This window comes from Aspergillus vadensis (assembly GCF_003184925.1).
Source record: "Aspergillus vadensis CBS 113365 unplaced genomic scaffold BO88scaffold_16, whole genome shotgun sequence".
NCBI classification, from domain to species: Eukaryota; Fungi; Ascomycota; class Eurotiomycetes; order Eurotiales; family Aspergillaceae; genus Aspergillus; species Aspergillus vadensis.
In genome coordinates, this window is record NW_020292054.1 from 510,585 (window position 1) to 528,982 (window position 18,398).

Below are 18,398 nucleotides of genomic sequence, written 5' to 3' on the forward strand. Positions count from 1 at the left end.
CAAGTCAAGAAGCTGTCCAGTTCATAGGGTTGTTGTACCTTGGAGCCTCAGGCATATGATACATCTATAGTTATCTGCTCAAGCACCCTCCACTACATCTTCATCCACATCACTACATCTCTACTGTGACACAATGCCTACCAAACTCCTCATCCAAACATCTCTCGCAGCCAGCATCTGCTTACCTTTCTACATTCCCTACCTCCGATCCAAACACCCTCCACCTACACCTACACCCCATACACGCAGGCAAGTCACACAACCTTACCCAAGTTGCATACCATACCTACTATACTAATCACCTAGTACCCACCAGCAGAACCTATCCAGCCATAGGACCCTTATTCCACCTCTACTGACCAAACAACAAGCATTGAACCCAATAAAATAAACAAATCATACTCAACAATAGACATCAACATACTACCACCCTTACCACCACCACCACCCTCACCACCACCACCTTAACAAAACCTCAAAACCTACGAACACAACCTAACCACCAAATCCCTCTCCGCCCCGACAACCCTAACCTGACTCCCCCCGACCGGCACCCCATCCTCCCAAACAATACTCTCCTCCCACCTATCACCACCACCACCACCATTCTCACCGCCCTGCACAACCCTAACCTGCACACTCACCCTCCTCCCCTTAAACGGGTCGCCATAAACATCCGACAAATCAAACCACACCTGATTCTGGCCCTCGACAAAGTTATACGCGAAGATTGTTTGCGGCGCACCCGTATACAGTCCGTTCCGGAGAGTCGTGAGCTTGATGCTCACTCCGCCGGTTTGCGCATCATGGTGGTAGGGTTCAGTGTAGTTGGAGAATTGTTGGGTGGTGCTATTGTTGGTGCTGGTGCTGGTGACGGGTTGAGCTGCAGGGATGGTGATTTGCGGACCGACTGTGGATGAGACGGACCATGCGTAGATGGGGAAGGCGCAGGTGTTGAGGATTATGGCGTGGCCTGGGGTTATAGTGCTCGTGGTGATGGTGTCTTGGGGGGTGGGGTGGGTGGTTGCGAGCGGGAGGAGGAGGGAGAGGAGGGGGAGGGTTGGAAGGATGGTGGGTTTCATTTTGATAGAGAGAGGTGGAGATAGTACTAGAGAGGGATGTGGTTCTTGTGGAGGTGTGCGATGATGGGATGAGTGTATAGATGAGCGGGTGGGTCGAGAGGTGCGTTATATACATCTGTTGGTCTGGCTGGATCAATGCTGCGTATAATGATGTTGGTTGGTTGCACATTACGTATGGCTGCAGGTACGTGCTTGTGCTCTGAAGATTCCCAGCTTGAGCACGGTCATCACATCTCTGCCGGTGCTGTCGCACTGGTCCTCCCCAGAGAGGCAGATGGGACACACAAGTGCGTGATGGACGGGACATCGTGTCACGTCTGATTTGGGAGGGAGGATTATCTGGCGGTCTGAAGATGCCATTCTTTTGCAGTGTGTGTTGGCCAAAATTCCCAAAATAATAAGGTATGTGAAGCTAGATGGACTTCATATAGCTCTATTCATCAATGCTAGCAACAAGCAGAATGCTGCCGTAAAGGGTATACTATTTACAAAACTTAGAATCATCAATATATACAATGAAAATCTGCATGTACACCCCGACCCTCGCTCAACACCTCCCAACCGTCATTTGTGCGTCAGAACACTGTCTAGAAATACGCCATGGCGGATGTCCCCAGAGGAATGTTACCCTTCCGAGCAACCACTTGGAGCCAGTTGGTGCGCAGTCCCGTCACATGCGCCGTGGTCTCGAACCCGTTGCGCTTGATCGATGTGACAAATGTCGGGTCAACCGCATCTGCCGACGAGGCCGTGTAGATGGCCCAGTTGTCATACTCCGTAGCTCCATTCCAGCTCATAAACAGAGTAGCCGCATCCGACGTCGTCCGCACGATCGCCACTGCGGGCTGCCAGAAGGGGGTCGCCTTCCACTGGCACTTGTAGCCGCGGTAAGACGCCACCGCATTGTCGTCACCGAACTGCGCCGTCATCACCTCGTTGTTGTGGGCGTCATATTCCTTGACTTTCGAGATGGAACCGTAACCGAGCACAACGTGAGACGTCTCCTCACTGAGAAGCTGGTAGCTGCCCTGGCTGACACTGTGTATCACGTCACTCGAGTCTTTCAGCGTGCGCAGTGTGGACACCTTGCGGTTGGTCAGGTCAACGTGCAGATTCAAGCCGGTGGTTGCGTCGACAGTATCCGTGGGTGTGTTGGCGTTGTTGAACAAGCTGATTTGCATGCTGTCTTCCGTCTGGTGGTAGACACGGATGTCGTGCTGCCAGGAGAAGATGGCACCGTCATCAATCTCAAAGTCGCCGGCGTTGCGTTCACCCTATCAAATTTTAGCAAGTAGATTACGACCAGAGCGAACATGATTCCACTTACACTGAGCTGCCACATCACTGACCCATTGTTGTGAACATAAAAGCCGGACCAGTAGTGACGCAGCGAAATGATGTATCCTTCATCCATCAGCTCGACGGAGTTGATGTGGTAAGCGTCCCAGGGCTTGTCCTGCGTCCCCTGATCTGCCCCCAAGCCCTGCTTGGAGGCCTCGAGGGGGATGTCCTGAAGGTGGTCCAATGCGCTCCACTGATACACAATCTCGTTGGTCGCGATATCGATTTCGAAGAACATGCCGTCGAGCATGTAGTCATCCACCTTGCCGCCGATGGAGGACAAGTCGTGCTGGGTGACGTTGTAGGCCGTGACCAAAAGAGTGTTGCGATCCGTCACATGACTCTCGTGTAGATCGATGTACGAATCCCTGGGGGCGCCATCGGGCGAGACGAAGTTGTCCTGGAGGGTGACGGTGTAGATTTCGCGGTACGTGTTGTCAAGAATATGAACCGTGCCGTATCCAAAACCCAGATCCATCATGTTTCCGGCCCAGAAGGTGATGACGTCCTCGTTAAAGAGTTTCTGGACCTTGAAGTTGGCCGTTACCTCCTCCGGCCCCTGGTAGATCAAGTGGCCGTCCTCATCGTAAATCAGGGCAGCCGTTCCTTGCGGTTGATTTCCACGGGGGCCGACAAAGATATAACCCGGATCTGTTTGGCCGGACTTGGTGACCTTGATTTGGGGAGGGGTGTACGGAGCGGTGCGGTAGGTGTTGTAGGGGAAAGTGTCGGCGGCTGCTTGCGTGGCCAGCAGCAGGGCGCTGCAGGCGGCGAAAAGAAGACGAGCCATGTGGGAAGAAAGGAGAGCTGAACGTCCGAACGAGCTGTAAAAATTAAAGGGTATATAGTATATAATCCAAGCAAAGTGAGTTAAGCGAGCGACTGATAAACCCCTCCAAGTAAGGTAGGGGACTCGTAAGCAAAGTGGCAGTGGAAAAGAATCCCACACACACGGAGGTGCCTGACAATAAGAGGCAGACAAGCGGGAATAGGCTGAAAGAAAGAAGCAAAGAAAAGAGACGCTAGAAGGGACAGAATCGAAGGAAAGAAGGAATCACGGAAGATAATATAATGGGAGAAAAAAGGAACGAGGGACACACGGCCAGGCCGCCAGATCGGCCAGGAGAGATGGAGAGATGGAGACGAGCGAACGTAAACTTGCTGGAGACCTTCCCGGCAGAATCGGGGATGGCAGCCACCTGCCTTGCCGGATACAGTAGGCGGAGAGTCTATCCCGCTCCAGGCACGGGACGGAGTGGCAGATAACGGCCGACTATTGGCGGAACAAGGTGGCCGATCAGGCTGGCGGTGGGAATGGCATCCACCACTCTGTTTGGCTGTTTCCCTCTGCCGCATCCACAGGCCACGCACCCCTCGCCGCTGTCCGCGGCTCTCAATGGGCCCTGTCAACCCTTGGCCAGGGTCTTCATCTGCTGTGCCAACCAGTTCCAGCTGCCCATTTATTGTGACCGTCCCCGATCGTCTCTCCCAGCCTCAAATGACGACCCTTTCCACCTCACGATCTCCCCACTTGCACCCTCTGCAAGACCCTGTTTATCCGACCCTGTTCGCTGATCAGGGCTCGGACTCGACAGCAAAGCCATTACGAGGCAACTATAGCCGTGGAATTGGACATAACGGGCATCTCGCTTCGACGCGGTTCATTCCAGTCAATCCGTGCGCTGCTCATCCTCAGTATGCATCTCGTAGCGAGGGTCGCCATGGCACCAGCATCATGATGGATCAGCAGGGGACGGAGTATGTTTCATTATTAGCAGACATCTGCGGCAGCTGCAGAGAACCCTGCACAGGAGCCTGTCGAATATCTATCTGTCCAATATTCGCGCTGTAAAGCTTGGTTGATTAACAGACAATATACAAGAAACGACTGTTTCACCCTATGCCCCTGTCATAACTTATACAAGGAATGGACTCCCCACCATCTACCCGTCTTTCACTGCATGCAGGACATTCAGTCAACACACCAGCTCAGTACACAGGACTACTTCCATGACGGCCATGAAACATCCACACAATAATTAGACAAGAGGCTGTTTTCCAAACCTTAACATCCGCTTGACGTATTCAAACAGCAGCATTTGGGCAAGATCTTCGAAACTAGTACCTGGACGGACAATTCGTTCCCACTTCCTTCCCCGCAGATATATGACTAAATGGTCACGTGACAGATGTTTTGCTGGCCTCAGGTCGGATAACTTGTGCACGAGTTGCTCAGACCTTCACTTAGGCGAGATTGCGCACGGCAAGGAGTTAGAGGTAAGCTTGGCGACTGCTCCAAAATCTGCATCAAAAGTATAGCCGGCGAACGACTAGCTGCTTGACCTGAAGCAGTTCCTAATTAACCGGCTCTCGGGAAAACTGAACTCGAATTTCCTACCTGCATTGACTTATCATCGTTAGACTCGGGTTTGTTTCATGACTGTGACTTCAGTCAATCACTGGAATGCATCGTTGTCATGTGCTAGAAGCATGGTGCCAACTTATGCCTGTAAGATATTGTCGAAGATATGACGGTCTGAGGCACGCATCGTCGAGCATCCTGAGAGATACGAGTGAGACCTTCTTGGGAGAAAAAACACCAATGGCCTAGTGTACGCCTTCTGGCTGAATCACTGTATAGAGATAACTCAGAGTCTGCTCGTAATAATATGAAGATCGACTCAAATAACTGTCATAAGCGGGACATTATAAAGTTCTCCGAAGAGATTAAATGGCCAAGAAGGAGGAACCAAAGTGTCAGCTTACAATTAGCTATCAGTTATGGAGAGATTGTACCACAGATACCCCTGTTCCAGCATCTGCTTATTACTTCATGAGCTATATGGAATTAGGTTGTCTAGCTTGGGCCCCGAAGCAATGTAGAGACATTAAAGTTAGGTAAACCTCTGTCTCAGCCATAGAGACCGAACCCGGGGAAATATCTTCCGACAGCAAATATTTATATCTTCATCAATGGTTTACTTTCGAGCCAAGCACACAAGTATCATAAATACCTGCACCCGTGATATACTAGGTATTTATAAGGGACCTCCTGTTCGATAGATAGACCTGGAATTCACCATCCAATTTCCTCCCACGATCACTATATGATATGACACCCCTTTCTGTTTTTCTGGAAAATCAAGATACTTACTTCATAGCGTACATTGTTATCGGCCGTAGTAACATTACCGCGGTAATAATATTTATTACCAGTAGTTATGACTCGGTGCAATAGCTACTAATGCCTCAGGCAGATAATATATATATATATATGTGGCATCTGAATGATGGTACTAGTACTATTTGTAGTACCTTCAGTTTTTTATTTCTGGGTTATTTATTCACTTCTCTCTCTCTATATTATTGCTATTACGCTTATGCCCCCTCTTTCTAATTATCCATTTTCTTGTCCCACAGAACTCTCCTATTTCACCCAAGCCGTCGATTGGAAGCATGACGGGATTATTCTTCCTATGCTCTCGCTACTTGGAGTGACATGACTAGTGAGTTTGGAAAACTGCCTAATACCTAGTATTCTATCATGTTAAGGCAGTTCTGCTTTACTATAGCTATCACTGATCAAGGAGAACTATCATAATCAAATAATAAGTGGATAAAAGTTAAATCACGTAAAAAAATGACATTATTAGTCTATAAGAGCCGTAATCTATCGTCTATACAACCGCGCAAGCTCAATACTGTACAGTAAACATCCACATATAAAACATTACGTATGGGGTATGATACAATATTCTCAGACAGCAGCGCATGCCTGCTCAGTCTTGCACATGCGACCCGACTCAGCCACAGACCAGTACTCGCTACCAGCACCCTTGGTGACGTAGAAGACGTGGTCGGGGTCGTACTTCTCCTTGACCTCGCAGAGCTGGGCGTAGTTGGCGCCGAAGAATTCCTTCTGCCAGTTCTGCTGACGGAAGCTGCCCTCGTTCTCGTAGGAGCCAGAGCCGGGGGTCACGGCCTCGAACTGGGGAATGTAGTCGTTGGCAATGCGCAGCTGGTCGGCGACCATCTCGGACCAAGGGGCAGTCTCGTTCCAGGCGGATCCGAACTGCATGGTCACGGCGGCGTTACGCCAGGGCTGGAAGACGGCGTTGGCGGTGTCGTTGGAGTTGGTGACGTTCAAACCGACACCGACAGCGATGAGACCGTCATTGGTGATGTTGCGGAGGACGGAGACGAGGTCGGCGGTGTTGGAAGTGAGGGTGTCGCGGGGGAGGAGGCGACCGCCGTAGTTGTACTGGCCGACCTCGAGGTTGCCGTAGGGGAGGGGTCCCATGTACTTCTCGTAGTGCTCGTAGTAAGAGGAGTACTGGGTGTAGGCGACGGTGTACGCGATGCCCAGGTCGGTCAGGGCGGAGAGGAAGGGAGACAGGATGGTCTTGACCTCAGCGGTGGTCTTGTTGTAGGCGGTCAAGGGGTTGATGAGGAAGATCTCGTTGGTCATCTCATAGATAACGGTGGTGCCAGCATCGACCATGGCGGGCAGCAGGGTGTGGAAGTGCTCCACGGCCTCGAAGAAGAGATCGGAGGTGATGTTGGCAACGGTGAACTCAAGGGCAGCACCGGAGACGGTGGCATCCGGGTGGGCCTTGACGGTGAGAGAGGTAACAACACCGAAGTTACCGGCACCACCACCACTGAGGGCCCAGTACAGGTCGGTGTTGTTGGTCCGGGAGGCCGTGATGACCTCGCCCGAAGCAGTGACAACCTCGAAGGACAGAGTCTGGTCAGCACCCAGACCGAAGGCAGTGCTCAGAGCGGAGTGACCGCCACCCATGGTGTATCCACCAGCGAGACCGACAGTAGGGCATTCGCCGCCGACGACAACAAGTCCCTTTCCGTGGGTAGCATCGAGTACATTGTAGCCCGTGACACCACTGCCCAGCTTGACAGCAGAACCCTCGTAGGTGGAGTCCGACCACTCGGTGATCTCGACGTCGTTCAGGTAGTGAGTCCAGATGGCCAGGGCACCAGCACCAGTGGAACGGCCAAGGTAACTATGATATGGATTAGCACACCATCCTACATGATATAGAGGAATAGTGCAGAACTTACTCATGACCGGTGTTCCTGATCACGAGACGGATGTTGTTCTCCTTAGCGAAGTTGACCGCAGCAACAACATCATCAGTCGTGGAGACGTTGACAGCGTAGCTCACGTAGTTGCCAAGCAGGCAGGGCCGGGACTCAGGCTGGAAAGGATCGCAGCTCTGGTTGGCAAAGTAGGGCTGCATAACAGAAGAAGAAGAGACCAAGCTGAGATTGTCTGACGTCAGCATGGTTAAAGTTTAGGGAGTGGAGGAGGGGGTGCCTTACTGAGTCTGCGGGTAGTACCAGTTGTCCTGCAGGTTCGTGCACTCGGCGCCATTGTAGTTAGGGTCATGGCAAGGAGTACCAATGGGAACAGTCGCAACCAAGCGACCGCCCACAGTGCTATTGAGGGAGTCCCAGCTGGAGGTCGAAGGCCAGCAGCTATCGCCGGGCAGGCAGTGGCAGTCGCTAGAAGCGACAGCCTTGGAGGCGAGAGCAGCGACGGTTGCCGCAAAGGACCAGGAAGCCTTCATCCTGCAAAGATAATGAAGGAAGGAGAGGGTGGAAGAAAGGAAGTGACTGGATTGAGTGAATAAAGTGACGATCCCTGCTGAGGGAAACGTACTTTATATGCAAATCGATACAGGCAGCCGTATCTCAAGATCAGGAGGAGGCTATTCAGCTATCATCGGACATGTTCCCCAAGTGCGTAAAGTCGCGGAGCAAGCAGTGGATAATTCTACCACCGCGGATTAGCCGGGCGCTGGGTAGTGGAAGAGATACTACGGAGTAGAGCGATGGCCAGGAACTGGCCGAGCCGCCGAGGCAAGAGGTGTGGATGGATTTGGGATAGATTTAGTGAGTTATCTGGCTGACACAGGGGCCGGAATCATCGTCCAGGCACACACACGATCGGAGAACGGCTTCCAGTTGGGCGATGGGACAGTGGCACTTGCTCCAGGTAATTTCGGGCCCCGCTCGCTAGATTGGCTATGAGGCGTAGTATTGGATCAGAATGGCACCATGCAACTCCAGAGGGCAGGATTTAGGCTTTCGGCGAGCACTGGAACCGGACGGAGTGGAGCTGTGCTAACCGTTTTATTGGCAGCTGGCCGATGGTGCGTCTAAAAATGAGTACCGCGGATGTTCCGGGGATTTGTCTTTGCCCTCGTCCACGAACAGACGGTGCCGAATCCTTCACACGCTGCTGACTGACTCCTTCGGCTTGCTTCGGTGCCTGCTAGCGATTCCTCCGTGGTCTGAGATAGAAAGAACTTGTCGCTAATATTTCTGGTCTCTTCAGTTGCTCCTATTTTTGTTTTAATTCAAATCTCCCTTCCCTCCCCCTTGCCGGTGTACGTAACTTTACTTTGCGACCAAGACCAAGAACGCCAAAGGCTTGTTCCTGGGTGTGCTGGCTGCGGCATCTCTCAACTCTGGAATGTGGCTTGAACAAGCTGAGAAATTTTTCCTCAGAGTTTGACAACGACCCACCATTATTTCAAGCAGACAGACGTGAGGGTCCCCGTACCGGTCGCTGTCCATGGTGAGCTTAGAGCAAGGGATCATCTCTCTATCTTCCCCCGTAGGGCATGGGTAGATCTGCAGAAAGTGGGAAGGCCATAACGGTCATTTGATTATCTTCAGTGCCGGCTGCAGGTATCCCAATAAATTGGAGTACCGGCAAGTGAGAATCCTGGTTGCATTCTAGAAATGAACAAGGATGAAGCCGACCCCTGTTCACCTCGTGGCGAATGCATCCACTGCTGCACGCTAAGCGCCACCAGGATTCCAGTAGTAGGGTTGGATTATTCAGACTCTGGGACTCTTTTCCCCGGCGACGTCTGCCTATTGGGGAAAGCTTTGTCCAATTGCCCTGACCAACTGGGACAATAGTCTCCACTGTCTTTCGCGAGATTTGTCCGTCGGGTAGCCGGAGCACCCAGGAATTGGATGGGTGGAAGGACCAAATTTCCCTAATATTATGTTATCTGCACCATGGATCCAATATCCCAGCCATGCACGAACCTGTCCAGTCGGCAGTCATCAGGACTAAGGCGACTCAGAAAGTATAATTCCCCTGGTGCCGAAATCTTGTGGGAAGCCAAGTTAGTTTCACGATAAAATAAATATACTTGAGTGGTCGCATCTGTTCTGCCAAAGAATGACCTCTATCGTCGCGGACCTTTGCCCTTCGTGATGGGTTCCAACATAACCAACCCTTCCGGACTGGCCCTGGAAAGGGGCATGTGGGCTGCAGTTGCAGTAGCAACCTTTATTCTCATTCTTCGAATCATTGCGAAGATCAAGATTCGCAACTTTCGCATTGACGATGTGTTGATGATCATAGCCTGGGTAACTAATCGCCCTTCCCTCTCCCCGCACTAACCATGGGCCCTTTCGTCGCATGTCTGACCATCTGTGTTTCAGGCACTGACACTCGCATCCACGGTCATCCTGACGCTTTCTGTCCAAAATGGCTTCGGCACGAATCTCACCAAACTCCCGTTCCATTACACCTCGAAGGTGCTGAAATACATCTCCTTCGAGGTACTCCTTGTCACCCTCAGCACCGGCATCGCCCGCTCATCATTTGTCCTCTACCTGTTGGCTATCCTCGGTGGAAAGAAAAAGTATTGTGTCGCATTATGGATTGTCATGTTGCTGCAGCTCAGCGCCAACATCGTTTCTGCGGTGCTGCCACTTTCCATCTGCCGCAACGCTCGGGTTCTTTGGGATCCGACCGTGAAGACAACATGTGGTAGTAGTGTCGCGGTGGTCAACTTCTCTTACTTTTCGTCAAGTAGGTCCTTGCCATCCACTGGCCGTCTCAACTGGGATGTATGGCTAACGTCAGGTGTATCTAGCCGTCAACTCTGCTACTGATCTCTTCCTCGCGGTGTTTCCCACGATTATTTTTTGGAACTTAAACTTGAAGCTGCGGATCAAAATCAGTTTGATTATCCTGCTTAGTCTCGGAATAGTGTCAGTATATCAACGGCTCCACTTATTGGCCTGTCAGCTTACATGGAATTAGTGCTATGGTCGCCTCGATCATCAAGACCACCAAACTCAAGGAAGTCCCCAGCATCACCAACCTCGGTGCCGGCGGTGCGGTCGAGCTGATTCGCTGGGGGTTTTCGGAGAATCTGATCATTATCATCACCTCCTCCGTGCCCTGCATCCGACCTCTGCTTATCTCGTCTGTGAGAAAGCTTTCAAGTGCGGCGCGTTCTCGCTCCTACGAACTCAGTGGTCCGCTCTCCGGCCAGAAAGGAACCGCGAAGAACGGCACCTTTCAGTCTCATGCGCAGGAGCAACCCAGTACGGACAACCGCGATGACTGCGACAGTATCGAGCAGATCCTTAAGGATAGCTACCATTCGGGGTCGATGGTGGAGTCCGGGCGGGGGATTAAGAAGCAGGTTGAGATCTCGGTGGTGTCCAACCAAAAGGGCAGCCGCTGGGGTAGTGACCGGACTAGCCGCTCATAGCGCACATGTTTCTTTTGTTTGTTTCTATACTACCTCTACTACTATCTGTCTCACTCTAGACAGCCAAACGCATGCTCACGAGTTACGCCAACTTGTCCTGCTATTTAATGCCATATAATGAGTTCAGACATTTACTGTGTGCCGTATATCATTTTGCGGAGCCCACTTATTCTCCGGACCCAAAGTTTTCCTTTGTATCTACAGAGTACCCTCTTCTCCAGAGATCTCTCCACAGCTCCCTGTCGGGAGTGCGTGCTTCTGTACCATCATTAGACACCGGAGGAATTACTCGGTTGGGCAGGTTTGCCATCGCCGGGAACCGTGCCTATTTTCTTGTCGGTCGGCGTACCGGAGTGAGACATCGATCCGGGCTTACGGTGAGCGAGGAAGCAGGCTATAGATATCCCACTCCTCAATAGTGCGCTTGGCCGGCTGGACCATAGTCGTCCTTCATCGCTAAACGACTCAGTCCTCACTACATTAGGCAAGCATCCGAACGTCGGGAAAGCGAGTCGCACACCCAGAGACGTCCAGACCTGTCTCAGTCATGAACCGCGGTTCAAGAGAACGGGAGTGGATCCGGCCTCAGCTGACTGGGTGTCGATGCCGACTCCAGAAACTCCACCCATTTCTGTGAATCAAGGCAAGATCGACCAATTTTTGGGCCAGATCGGGAACGGTCAACCATGAGGTCCTGGCGGGCAGCACTTCGGATATGACTGGCTGATCGAAGTCCCTTATCTGGCATTTGGCGTTTATGCAAGTGGTCGGAATTCGCTGGGAGAGTTGTAGACCCCTGGATAAAAGTACCGTAGTGCCTTACTAGCTGGATGTCCACAAATTGTGACTTTGGTCGGGAAGGGAAAGGGCGGTGGTGGTAGTTTTGGTGCCAGCTCCGTGTGTGGCGGCTGGATCGATCAAAGGCACACATCAGAGTAGACCAACCTACTTCCAGCCTCTCAGGCTTATCTATGCATCAGAATGTCTTGAACTCTTATCATAACTCAAAATATGGACAATGATCTTGGTCGTTGCAACGGTTCGTTTCAAACGTCCACACTAACTTGCCACGTGTAGATCCTACCCATCCATTATGGGGAGGGAGTCCGCGGCCGCTCGACAATCATGTCGATCACTAACCCGGTCCAGCGACTGATTCATTTGCGACTGCCATGGCCATTACCTGCGCTTTGAACGACGTCAGGGCTCTGGGATGATTGCCCGGTTAGGAAGAAACACCGTACAAGTCCGTGATGGTTGTATTTGCTTGTGATGGTGTCTTCTCCTTGGTTGTTAACGTCGGACTGTTGTGCTGTGTTAGTGTGGATCATCCTACAATTTCAGACATGTGTAAATGGATCTAAAATAAAGAAACAATATGTCAATAAGCAGAAGAATGATGAGATCATGAGAGACTATGTAATCAAGAGCATGCGGGTTCTTCAACCGAGGTAGCGAGAGATTCCTATACTGGAATGCTAGTATGTTGGCTAGAAGGAGAACTTGGCGATTCCTCTTTAGTGTAAATCTGGTAACTAGTCACAGTTCCGCTTACTAAGATATTAGCTGATAGTAACTAACTAGTTAATGCATGTTGGTATAAGATGACACAGTCTGCATATGAAAGATTGTGCTTGCCCTGATGCCTTAGGAATAACTCGTCTTACATTCTCACGTGATGTGCAAAGCCAATGACATAATCTAGTGCTTACATCATCTATTCGAGAACATGTGATCGAGAATCCTGCACTATACCATTTATGGAGATGACTGAGCACGTCCAGACCCTTTTGGGAAAGGAAGCATTTGCTCCGTCTCTCCTCCAGCGTCGATCTGGGCTGGGCGCTGCCTTATCGATCGTGACTCCATCTGTATACAGACATCCTCCAGTCCTGCTAGACCTTGGATACTACCATGGTCGATGATGCTGGACAGGATGCAACCGACGAGGGACCACCAGTGGCCCCGCTACGAGTTGTAGGAAACGATTGCGGCCAGCCAGTAAGTCGAAGTAACCTTAAGTCCCCATAATTGTTGAATGGAGTGCATGCTGACTGGCTTGATCCCTCGTCGCTCAGTCCACCAATGGTCGCATCTTCTCACACCCCGTCCGCTGTCGATCATCACGACATTTTGCGGGGTACCGATCCCTAGCCCTTCACCATGTGCGACATATCGAGATCTCAATGTACCCCAGCTGTCTCATCTAGATGTCGGAGACTCTGGCGGAAAGGAGGGCCAAAGAATCAGCAATACAAAAAGCAATTATAGATCTGCTCTGCGACCTAGCTTTCACCGATGTTCAAACTCAGTCTCTATTTTCCGATTTCTAGGGCGCGAGCCGTGTCGTCACAGATGGCTAGCACGTCATCCGCACCAGCTGTTGCCCATCCGGAACCAACCATCTTCGCAGAGTCGCAGACATCAGAGCCTGACGTCCGGACTTGGCCGCCCTCCCCTCCGCTAGTGCTCCAGTCGAGCGCCCCCGGGCGGGGGTTTATTGCCTGATGACCATTTTCATCGATATGTCAATATAAAGGATCTTCGCACGGACGTCGCATACCTGCCATCTGATTGCACAAAAGCAAGGGGCCTAGCTGCGGGCGCCACAGCTGACGGGATAGTCCATTACTTGTTATATCCCGCGGAAGCTTATAGTTGCCGTGTAGCACGCGCAAGCGCGAATCACGCAACAACAGGGGTCTGCCAGCTGAGCCACCGAGATTTTGGCCTGATCATCTTAAATATCAGTGCTGGCACTGACAGGTCATTTGGCTCTCTGTCCCCCTTACTTCCCAAATCGGCTCTTACTGCTCCTAAACCGCACCGAAATCGGTTGCTTTGAGGACCAGTCTTTCTCACAATGGGTCGGAAATTGGGCCTCTTCCGGGCTATCTATCTGGTGTCTGCTAGTTGCATGGGCTCTTTCGCCTTTGCATTCGACACTGGTGTTATTAGTACGCTACGCTCCCTGATTATTTGTTATATGCAACGTCGAGCTAACCAGACAATGGCCAGGCGGTGTTCTTACGCTGCCCTCTTTCCAGAATGACTTCGGATACACGGTCGCTCAGAAAACCTCGGTCAACTCCAATGCCGTTTCGATCCTCCAAGCAGGCGCCTTTTTCGGCTGCTTTTTCACCACACCCATCGCATCCTACCTAGGCCGCCGGCTCGGCCTCATCATCAGTTCCCTTGTCTTCACCGTCGGTACCATCTTGCAGGTCGTCAACTCGCATACTCTGGGCACGTTCTATGCTGGTCGAGTGATAGCTGGTCTCGGCATTGGTGCCGCAACGGTGCTGATTCCAGTGTATGCAGCTGAAATGTCTCCTAAGGATCTACGTGGCCGACTCGGGTCTTGCTTCCAGCTGTTCTTCGCTTTGGGAGTCATGGTCGCCTATTGGGTCACGTACGCTGTGTCGATAGACCAGCCATCCGCAACAAAGCAATGGCAGATCGCACTGGGCCTGCAGCTTCTCCCCTCGTCCCTTCTCCTATTCGGTATGTGCACGGTTAAAGAGAGCGCTCGGTGGCTCGCCTCTAAGGGCAAAATTGATAAGGCTAGAGAGTCTCTCAAATGGGTCCGAGGTGGTGAAGAAACTGAGGAGCTCCAGCAAGAATTTGATGAAATTCTGGCTGGTATTGAGGAGGAAGCTCGGATTAAGCAAGGTTTCACCTTCCGGGAACTGCTGCTTCCCGCAAATCGCTATCGGTTGTTCATCGCCTTTACGATCCAGCTAGCGGCGCAACTTACGGGAAACACGTCCCTGGCTTACTATGCCACTCAGATCTTCTCCGCCGTGGGTGCAGGAAATTCAAGTAAGCTGGTGACTGGCTTCTTCGGTGTGGTAAAAGTAGTTGGTGTCTCGGTCTTCCAGATTTTCGTTATGGATCGCATCGGTCGGCGATGGCCGTTCATGGTTGGTGCCGCCGCGATGGGGTCGTTTATGCTCATCATTGCCTGCATCTTGGCCACACATCCAACCAGCTCCAGCGACACCGGAAACGCTTCGCCAGCTGGAATCGCCATGATCATCATGACATATTGTGAAGCATTCAGTTTCAACATGTCTTGGGGTCCCCTTCCCTGGCTATACGTGGGAGAGATATTTTCGAGTCGCACTCGTGAGATCGGTGTGACCGTCGGCGCAGCCTCACAATGGCTTTTCAACTTCATGATGTCGCAAGTGACCCCGCATGCGATTGAAAATATTGGATGGAGGATGTTTCTTATGTTTGCGATCTTCAACTACGCGATCGTCGTGTATTCATTCATTTTCTTGAAGGAGGTTCGTCTTATGCCCCACTCTGTATTACTGATGAATTTGCTAACAAGGAATAGACCTCCAACTACTCTCTCGAAGAAATGCAAGGCGTCTTTGGCGGCAGCGACCCTACCAAGGATGACAAACTTACGACCACTGAAACCGCGGATAAGACACATACCAGCGAGGTCGAGGACAATCAAGGGACTAGCAGTGCAATGCCCAAAGAGGGATGAAGATATCTTACTTAATTAATCATGATAATGTGTGAATAATGGAGACGAAGTGATGGGGTAATAGCATTGCACAGCCTACGATAATGGCGAGGGTCGTCTATACAGTGACTTGACATGGCATCATAATATACCGTCTCACGGAATTCTGTTTTTTTCTACAACACAACAACATTCATATCAAGAGACGGAGACCTCACTTTGCAACCATGCAAGAAACCTGGCTTCACAGCGGCTAGGCAGAGACTAGGCCAAATTACACCCCGTGGTACACCGGCCTGAGGCATCCACTACAGCTGAAGTGAACACCTGAGGCAACAAGAATCTCCTCAAAATGTAAACAGCATAGAGGCTCACAAAGCAACTTAGATGCACAACACTGAGCGGTATATACTATGACTACGCACGAAATGTCAATAATCCACAATCCCGAATCTCATCTCTCTCCTGAAGCACCAGCCATCATCTCCTGCATTGCATCATCCACCCCACCAAACACATCCCATGAGAAATCCAACAACTCCATCGCCGACTCCGGCTGAGGATCCATGAAAAAAGACAAAAGCTCACTTGTAGCATCAGGCTGCTGCGCCGGCACATAGTAGGGATCTTCCGAGAACGGCCCTGCATTACCATTACCAGTGATGCCATCGGTACACGACCCATCATTCAAGGTAGTTGTAGGCAAGTCCATTGTCGACACCCCTTGACTATTTATATTATTGTGCAAGGTCCCGTTACTTCCTGATGGAATCGATGCCGATGATTCACCAAGCCTCCTAGAGAACCGGCCTACCGTAGCCCTGGTGATACAATCCAGTACATCGCGAGTCCGTTTCACTTCAAGCCAATATTCCCCGGTGGCGCTGAGGATATCCGAAGCGGACTTTAGGGCAGGTAAGACGGTTTCGAGGGTGATTTTCTCCTCTTCTAATCCATTTGGTGCCCATATACAATAAAATATACTGATCGTGCATAGAAACAGCGATTGCACAATCGTCCGGTTATAGTGCAACATGCTGGTAATGTATAACTGGCGGTAAAGCCTTGTGCATTCCAGGGCGGAATCAAAGCAAAACCTAATCAAGGTTTTGGACGGGTATGGGAAGAGAGGACTTGGGCGTACGACCAACATCACTAACTCATAGTATCTGATCGCGAGCAGATTGTTTAGATAGTATGATGGGCTTTGTGGGTGATGCTGAGGGATGGTTGCTTTCCACTGATGTAGACGGTGAAGTATATCAAGCTGCCACTGGTTGGGGTCTGTGATGGTGGGTTGCGTGTAAGGGGGGTAATTTCGGTCGATGCAATATAGAACGCATTTTATTTCAGCGTTGAAGCGAGCGAGTTTGAAGAGGTGGATCGCGCTGGACATGTCGGTTATCCCTGGTGTAGAGGGTTGATTTGGAATCGGTTGGTCTGGTTGTAGGTCCTCGTCGTTGATGTCGTGTGGTAGCTAGATTGACTATTAGCAGTCATCTTCTATCGTATATATAGGTTGTAGGGGAAGACGCGAGATACCCTCAGATCACATTGCTCATCCATAATACCTATTGCTCTACCGAGTGAAGTACACAGGTAACGATCCATTGTATAAACGCACCAGAAGACCCGGGTGCGCATCTCCTGATCGACTTCGGTAAAAGCAGAGCCTCGAACATTGCGATGCAAACCAAGTTCCAACACATGAGCCAGACAATGGTAATGCAGTGTCCACAGGCTGATCGTCGAGGAAGGATTATGAAATGTGTACATCTGCAAAAGCAGCATGCACTGTACGCCGCGCACCGACGATTTCTGGAAAATGGTGTCTAAATGGACTATCGCCGAGGCACAGTATCCTTCTGCAGATAGAAGTATCTTCACTTGTTGCGATCGGATAGTGGCCCCAATAGCCAGGACCATGTAGATCTGGAATTGATCGATGGGCAGGAGGAGTTCGATGCCATTGTAAGCCTTTTGCAGAAGGTCCAGGTGAGATGGTCGATGCAGGAACGGAAATTGCCCATGGACTGCTTGGAAATACGCCTGTGTCAACCACTGGGCCTGTTTTAGGTCAGATGGAAGACCTTTGGGCTGAATATCGAGAAGCTCAGCAGGGATGAAGTTGGTTCCTCCGGTTGGGGGAACTGATTCTTGTGCCAATCCGGCTCGTCGTCCAAGGCCGGTTAGCACGAACCTGGTAAAAAATAGCCCGCTGGAAGGGCCTAAATATCGAAGATCTGCCTCTGCATTGATCGAGACCAGTCCAAGTTGATCCGTAATGTCACGCGCTGGGCCCCAGTCATCCTTGTCATTCCGAATTTGGGAAGTATGTGCTTCAGGAGCAGAGGAAGGGTTCGATCCTCTGCAGACCGAGCCACGACGACGATCCAAGGGAACACTTCTCTCAGGCTCATCAGGTTTCTGGAGGTCAATGTATGGTAGGTGCTCCCGGATGATGGACTCCAGCCATTCTATTCGCGCTTCTAGCTCATCGACGTAACTGAAATACTATATTAGTGTGTGGGTCTAAGCAGGCCGTTCGGATTCATGATAAGCTGGCTTACTTTCGGGAAATGTCACGGACTGAAACTCCTTCAACGCAATCCACGTGGGCTCGCTGGCAACCCCCACAGACGGGAGTAACTCCGTCGCACTAGAAGACGTCATTGGATTAGTTTTAATGATAGAATAAGCCAGCGTCTGCCATCAGCGCACTCACGCGAATTTTCCGTTTCTGACACCGAGCACACGCCGTCATGATCCGGCCTCGGGGTGCCGTCCGACGTCGGGCATGTCGGGCTGGAAGTACTCTTTCACTCTGCATTATCGTAACCAGTAATAGCAGTCATATCATGTAAATAGTGACGAAATAATGATCGAAGGTTAGCGTACACATGCTATTGTTGGTGATGATTGTCCAAGACATTCTTTTCTGAG

The 18,398-nt window shown here is 51.0% G+C and overlaps 7 protein-coding genes across 7 annotated transcripts; 3 read left to right on the plus strand and 4 right to left on the minus strand.

The window, feature by feature from the left end:
- Positions 1-482: 482 nt before the first annotated feature.
- Positions 483-1,082, minus strand: BO88DRAFT_416628 (uncharacterized protein; the record flags this gene model as incomplete). Its single annotated transcript, XM_025708262.1, has 1 exon — positions 483-1,082. One exon carries the CDS (start codon positions 1,080-1,082, stop codon positions 483-485), a length of 600 nt encoding a protein of 199 aa, XP_025561469.1.
- A 417-nt stretch (positions 1,083-1,499) lies between these two features.
- Positions 1,500-3,565, minus strand: BO88DRAFT_368466 (arylsulfotransferase family protein). The gene is made up of 2 exons (XM_025704116.1): positions 2,410-3,565; positions 1,500-2,356 (listed from the first exon to the last, which is right to left on the minus strand). Exons 1-2 carry the CDS (start codon positions 3,211-3,213, stop codon positions 1,670-1,672), a joined length of 1,491 nt encoding a protein of 496 aa, XP_025561470.1. The 5' UTR covers positions 3,214-3,565; the 3' UTR covers positions 1,500-1,669.
- A 96-nt stretch (positions 3,566-3,661) lies between these two features.
- Positions 3,662-4,014, plus strand: BO88DRAFT_311801 (uncharacterized protein; the record flags this gene model as incomplete). Its single annotated transcript, XM_025702450.1, is given in 2 exon segments — positions 3,662-3,858; positions 3,870-4,014. Coding segments are annotated over 2 exon segments (342 nt in total), but the record flags the coding sequence as incomplete, so codon positions are not given.
- Positions 4,015-6,180: 2,166 nt separating this feature from the next.
- BO88DRAFT_416630 (putative isoamyl alcohol oxidase) lies at positions 6,181-8,011 on the minus strand (the record flags this gene model as incomplete). The annotated part of the gene is made up of 3 exons (XM_025708263.1): positions 6,181-7,444; positions 7,503-7,703; positions 7,764-8,011. The coding sequence occupies 3 exons, from the start codon at positions 8,009-8,011 to the stop codon at positions 6,181-6,183; spliced, it is 1,713 nt and encodes a 570-aa protein (XP_025561472.1).
- Positions 8,012-9,523: 1,512 nt separating this feature from the next.
- On the plus strand, positions 9,524-11,099 carry BO88DRAFT_444882 (uncharacterized protein). The gene is made up of 4 exons (XM_025710152.1): positions 9,524-9,833; positions 9,909-10,281; positions 10,346-10,463; positions 10,516-11,099. The coding sequence occupies exons 1-4, from the start codon at positions 9,678-9,680 to the stop codon at positions 10,970-10,972; spliced, it is 1,104 nt and encodes a 367-aa protein (XP_025561473.1). The 5' UTR covers positions 9,524-9,677; the 3' UTR covers positions 10,973-11,099.
- A 2,410-nt stretch (positions 11,100-13,509) lies between these two features.
- Positions 13,510-15,706, plus strand: BO88DRAFT_76452 (putative MFS sugar transporter). Its single transcript, XM_025713115.1, has 3 exons — positions 13,510-13,929; positions 13,991-15,264; positions 15,318-15,706. Exons 1-3 carry the CDS (start codon positions 13,836-13,838, stop codon positions 15,474-15,476), a joined length of 1,527 nt encoding a protein of 508 aa, XP_025561474.1. The 5' UTR covers positions 13,510-13,835; the 3' UTR covers positions 15,477-15,706.
- Positions 15,707-15,909: 203 nt separating this feature from the next.
- On the minus strand, positions 15,910-18,285 carry BO88DRAFT_444884 (Zn(II)2Cys6 transcription factor; the record flags this gene model as incomplete). The annotated part of the gene is made up of 4 exons (XM_025710153.1): positions 15,910-16,932; positions 16,998-17,961; positions 18,026-18,114; positions 18,181-18,285. The coding sequence occupies 4 exons, from the start codon at positions 18,283-18,285 to the stop codon at positions 15,910-15,912; spliced, it is 2,181 nt and encodes a 726-aa protein (XP_025561475.1).
- Positions 18,286-18,398: the final 113 nt, after the last annotated feature.

Bases quoted from the DNA above. Each gene is read 5' to 3' on its own strand.
- BO88DRAFT_368466 (XM_025704116.1), bottom strand. From the start codon at position 3,213: ATGGCTCGTCTTCTTTTCGCCGCCTGCAGCGCCCTGCTGCTGGCCACG. The intron at 2,357-2,409 runs GTAAGTGGAATC...AAAATTTGATAG, and splicing joins CAGTGATGTGGCAGCTCAGT to GGTGAACGCAACGCCGGCGA.
- BO88DRAFT_444882 (XM_025710152.1), top strand. From the start codon at position 9,678: ATGGGTTCCAACATAACCAACCCTTCCGGACTGGCCCTGGAAAGGGGC. The intron at 9,834-9,908 runs GTAACTAATCGC...TCTGTGTTTCAG, and splicing joins TGTTGATGATCATAGCCTGG to GCACTGACACTCGCATCCAC. The intron at 10,464-10,515 runs GTCAGTATATCA...ACATGGAATTAG, and splicing joins CTGCTTAGTCTCGGAATAGT to TGCTATGGTCGCCTCGATCA.
- BO88DRAFT_76452 (XM_025713115.1), top strand. From the start codon at position 13,836: ATGGGTCGGAAATTGGGCCTCTTCCGGGCTATCTATCTGGTGTCTGCT. The intron at 13,930-13,990 runs GTACGCTACGCT...GACAATGGCCAG, and splicing joins ATTCGACACTGGTGTTATTA to GCGGTGTTCTTACGCTGCCC. The intron at 15,265-15,317 runs GTTCGTCTTATG...AACAAGGAATAG, and splicing joins CATTCATTTTCTTGAAGGAG to ACCTCCAACTACTCTCTCGA.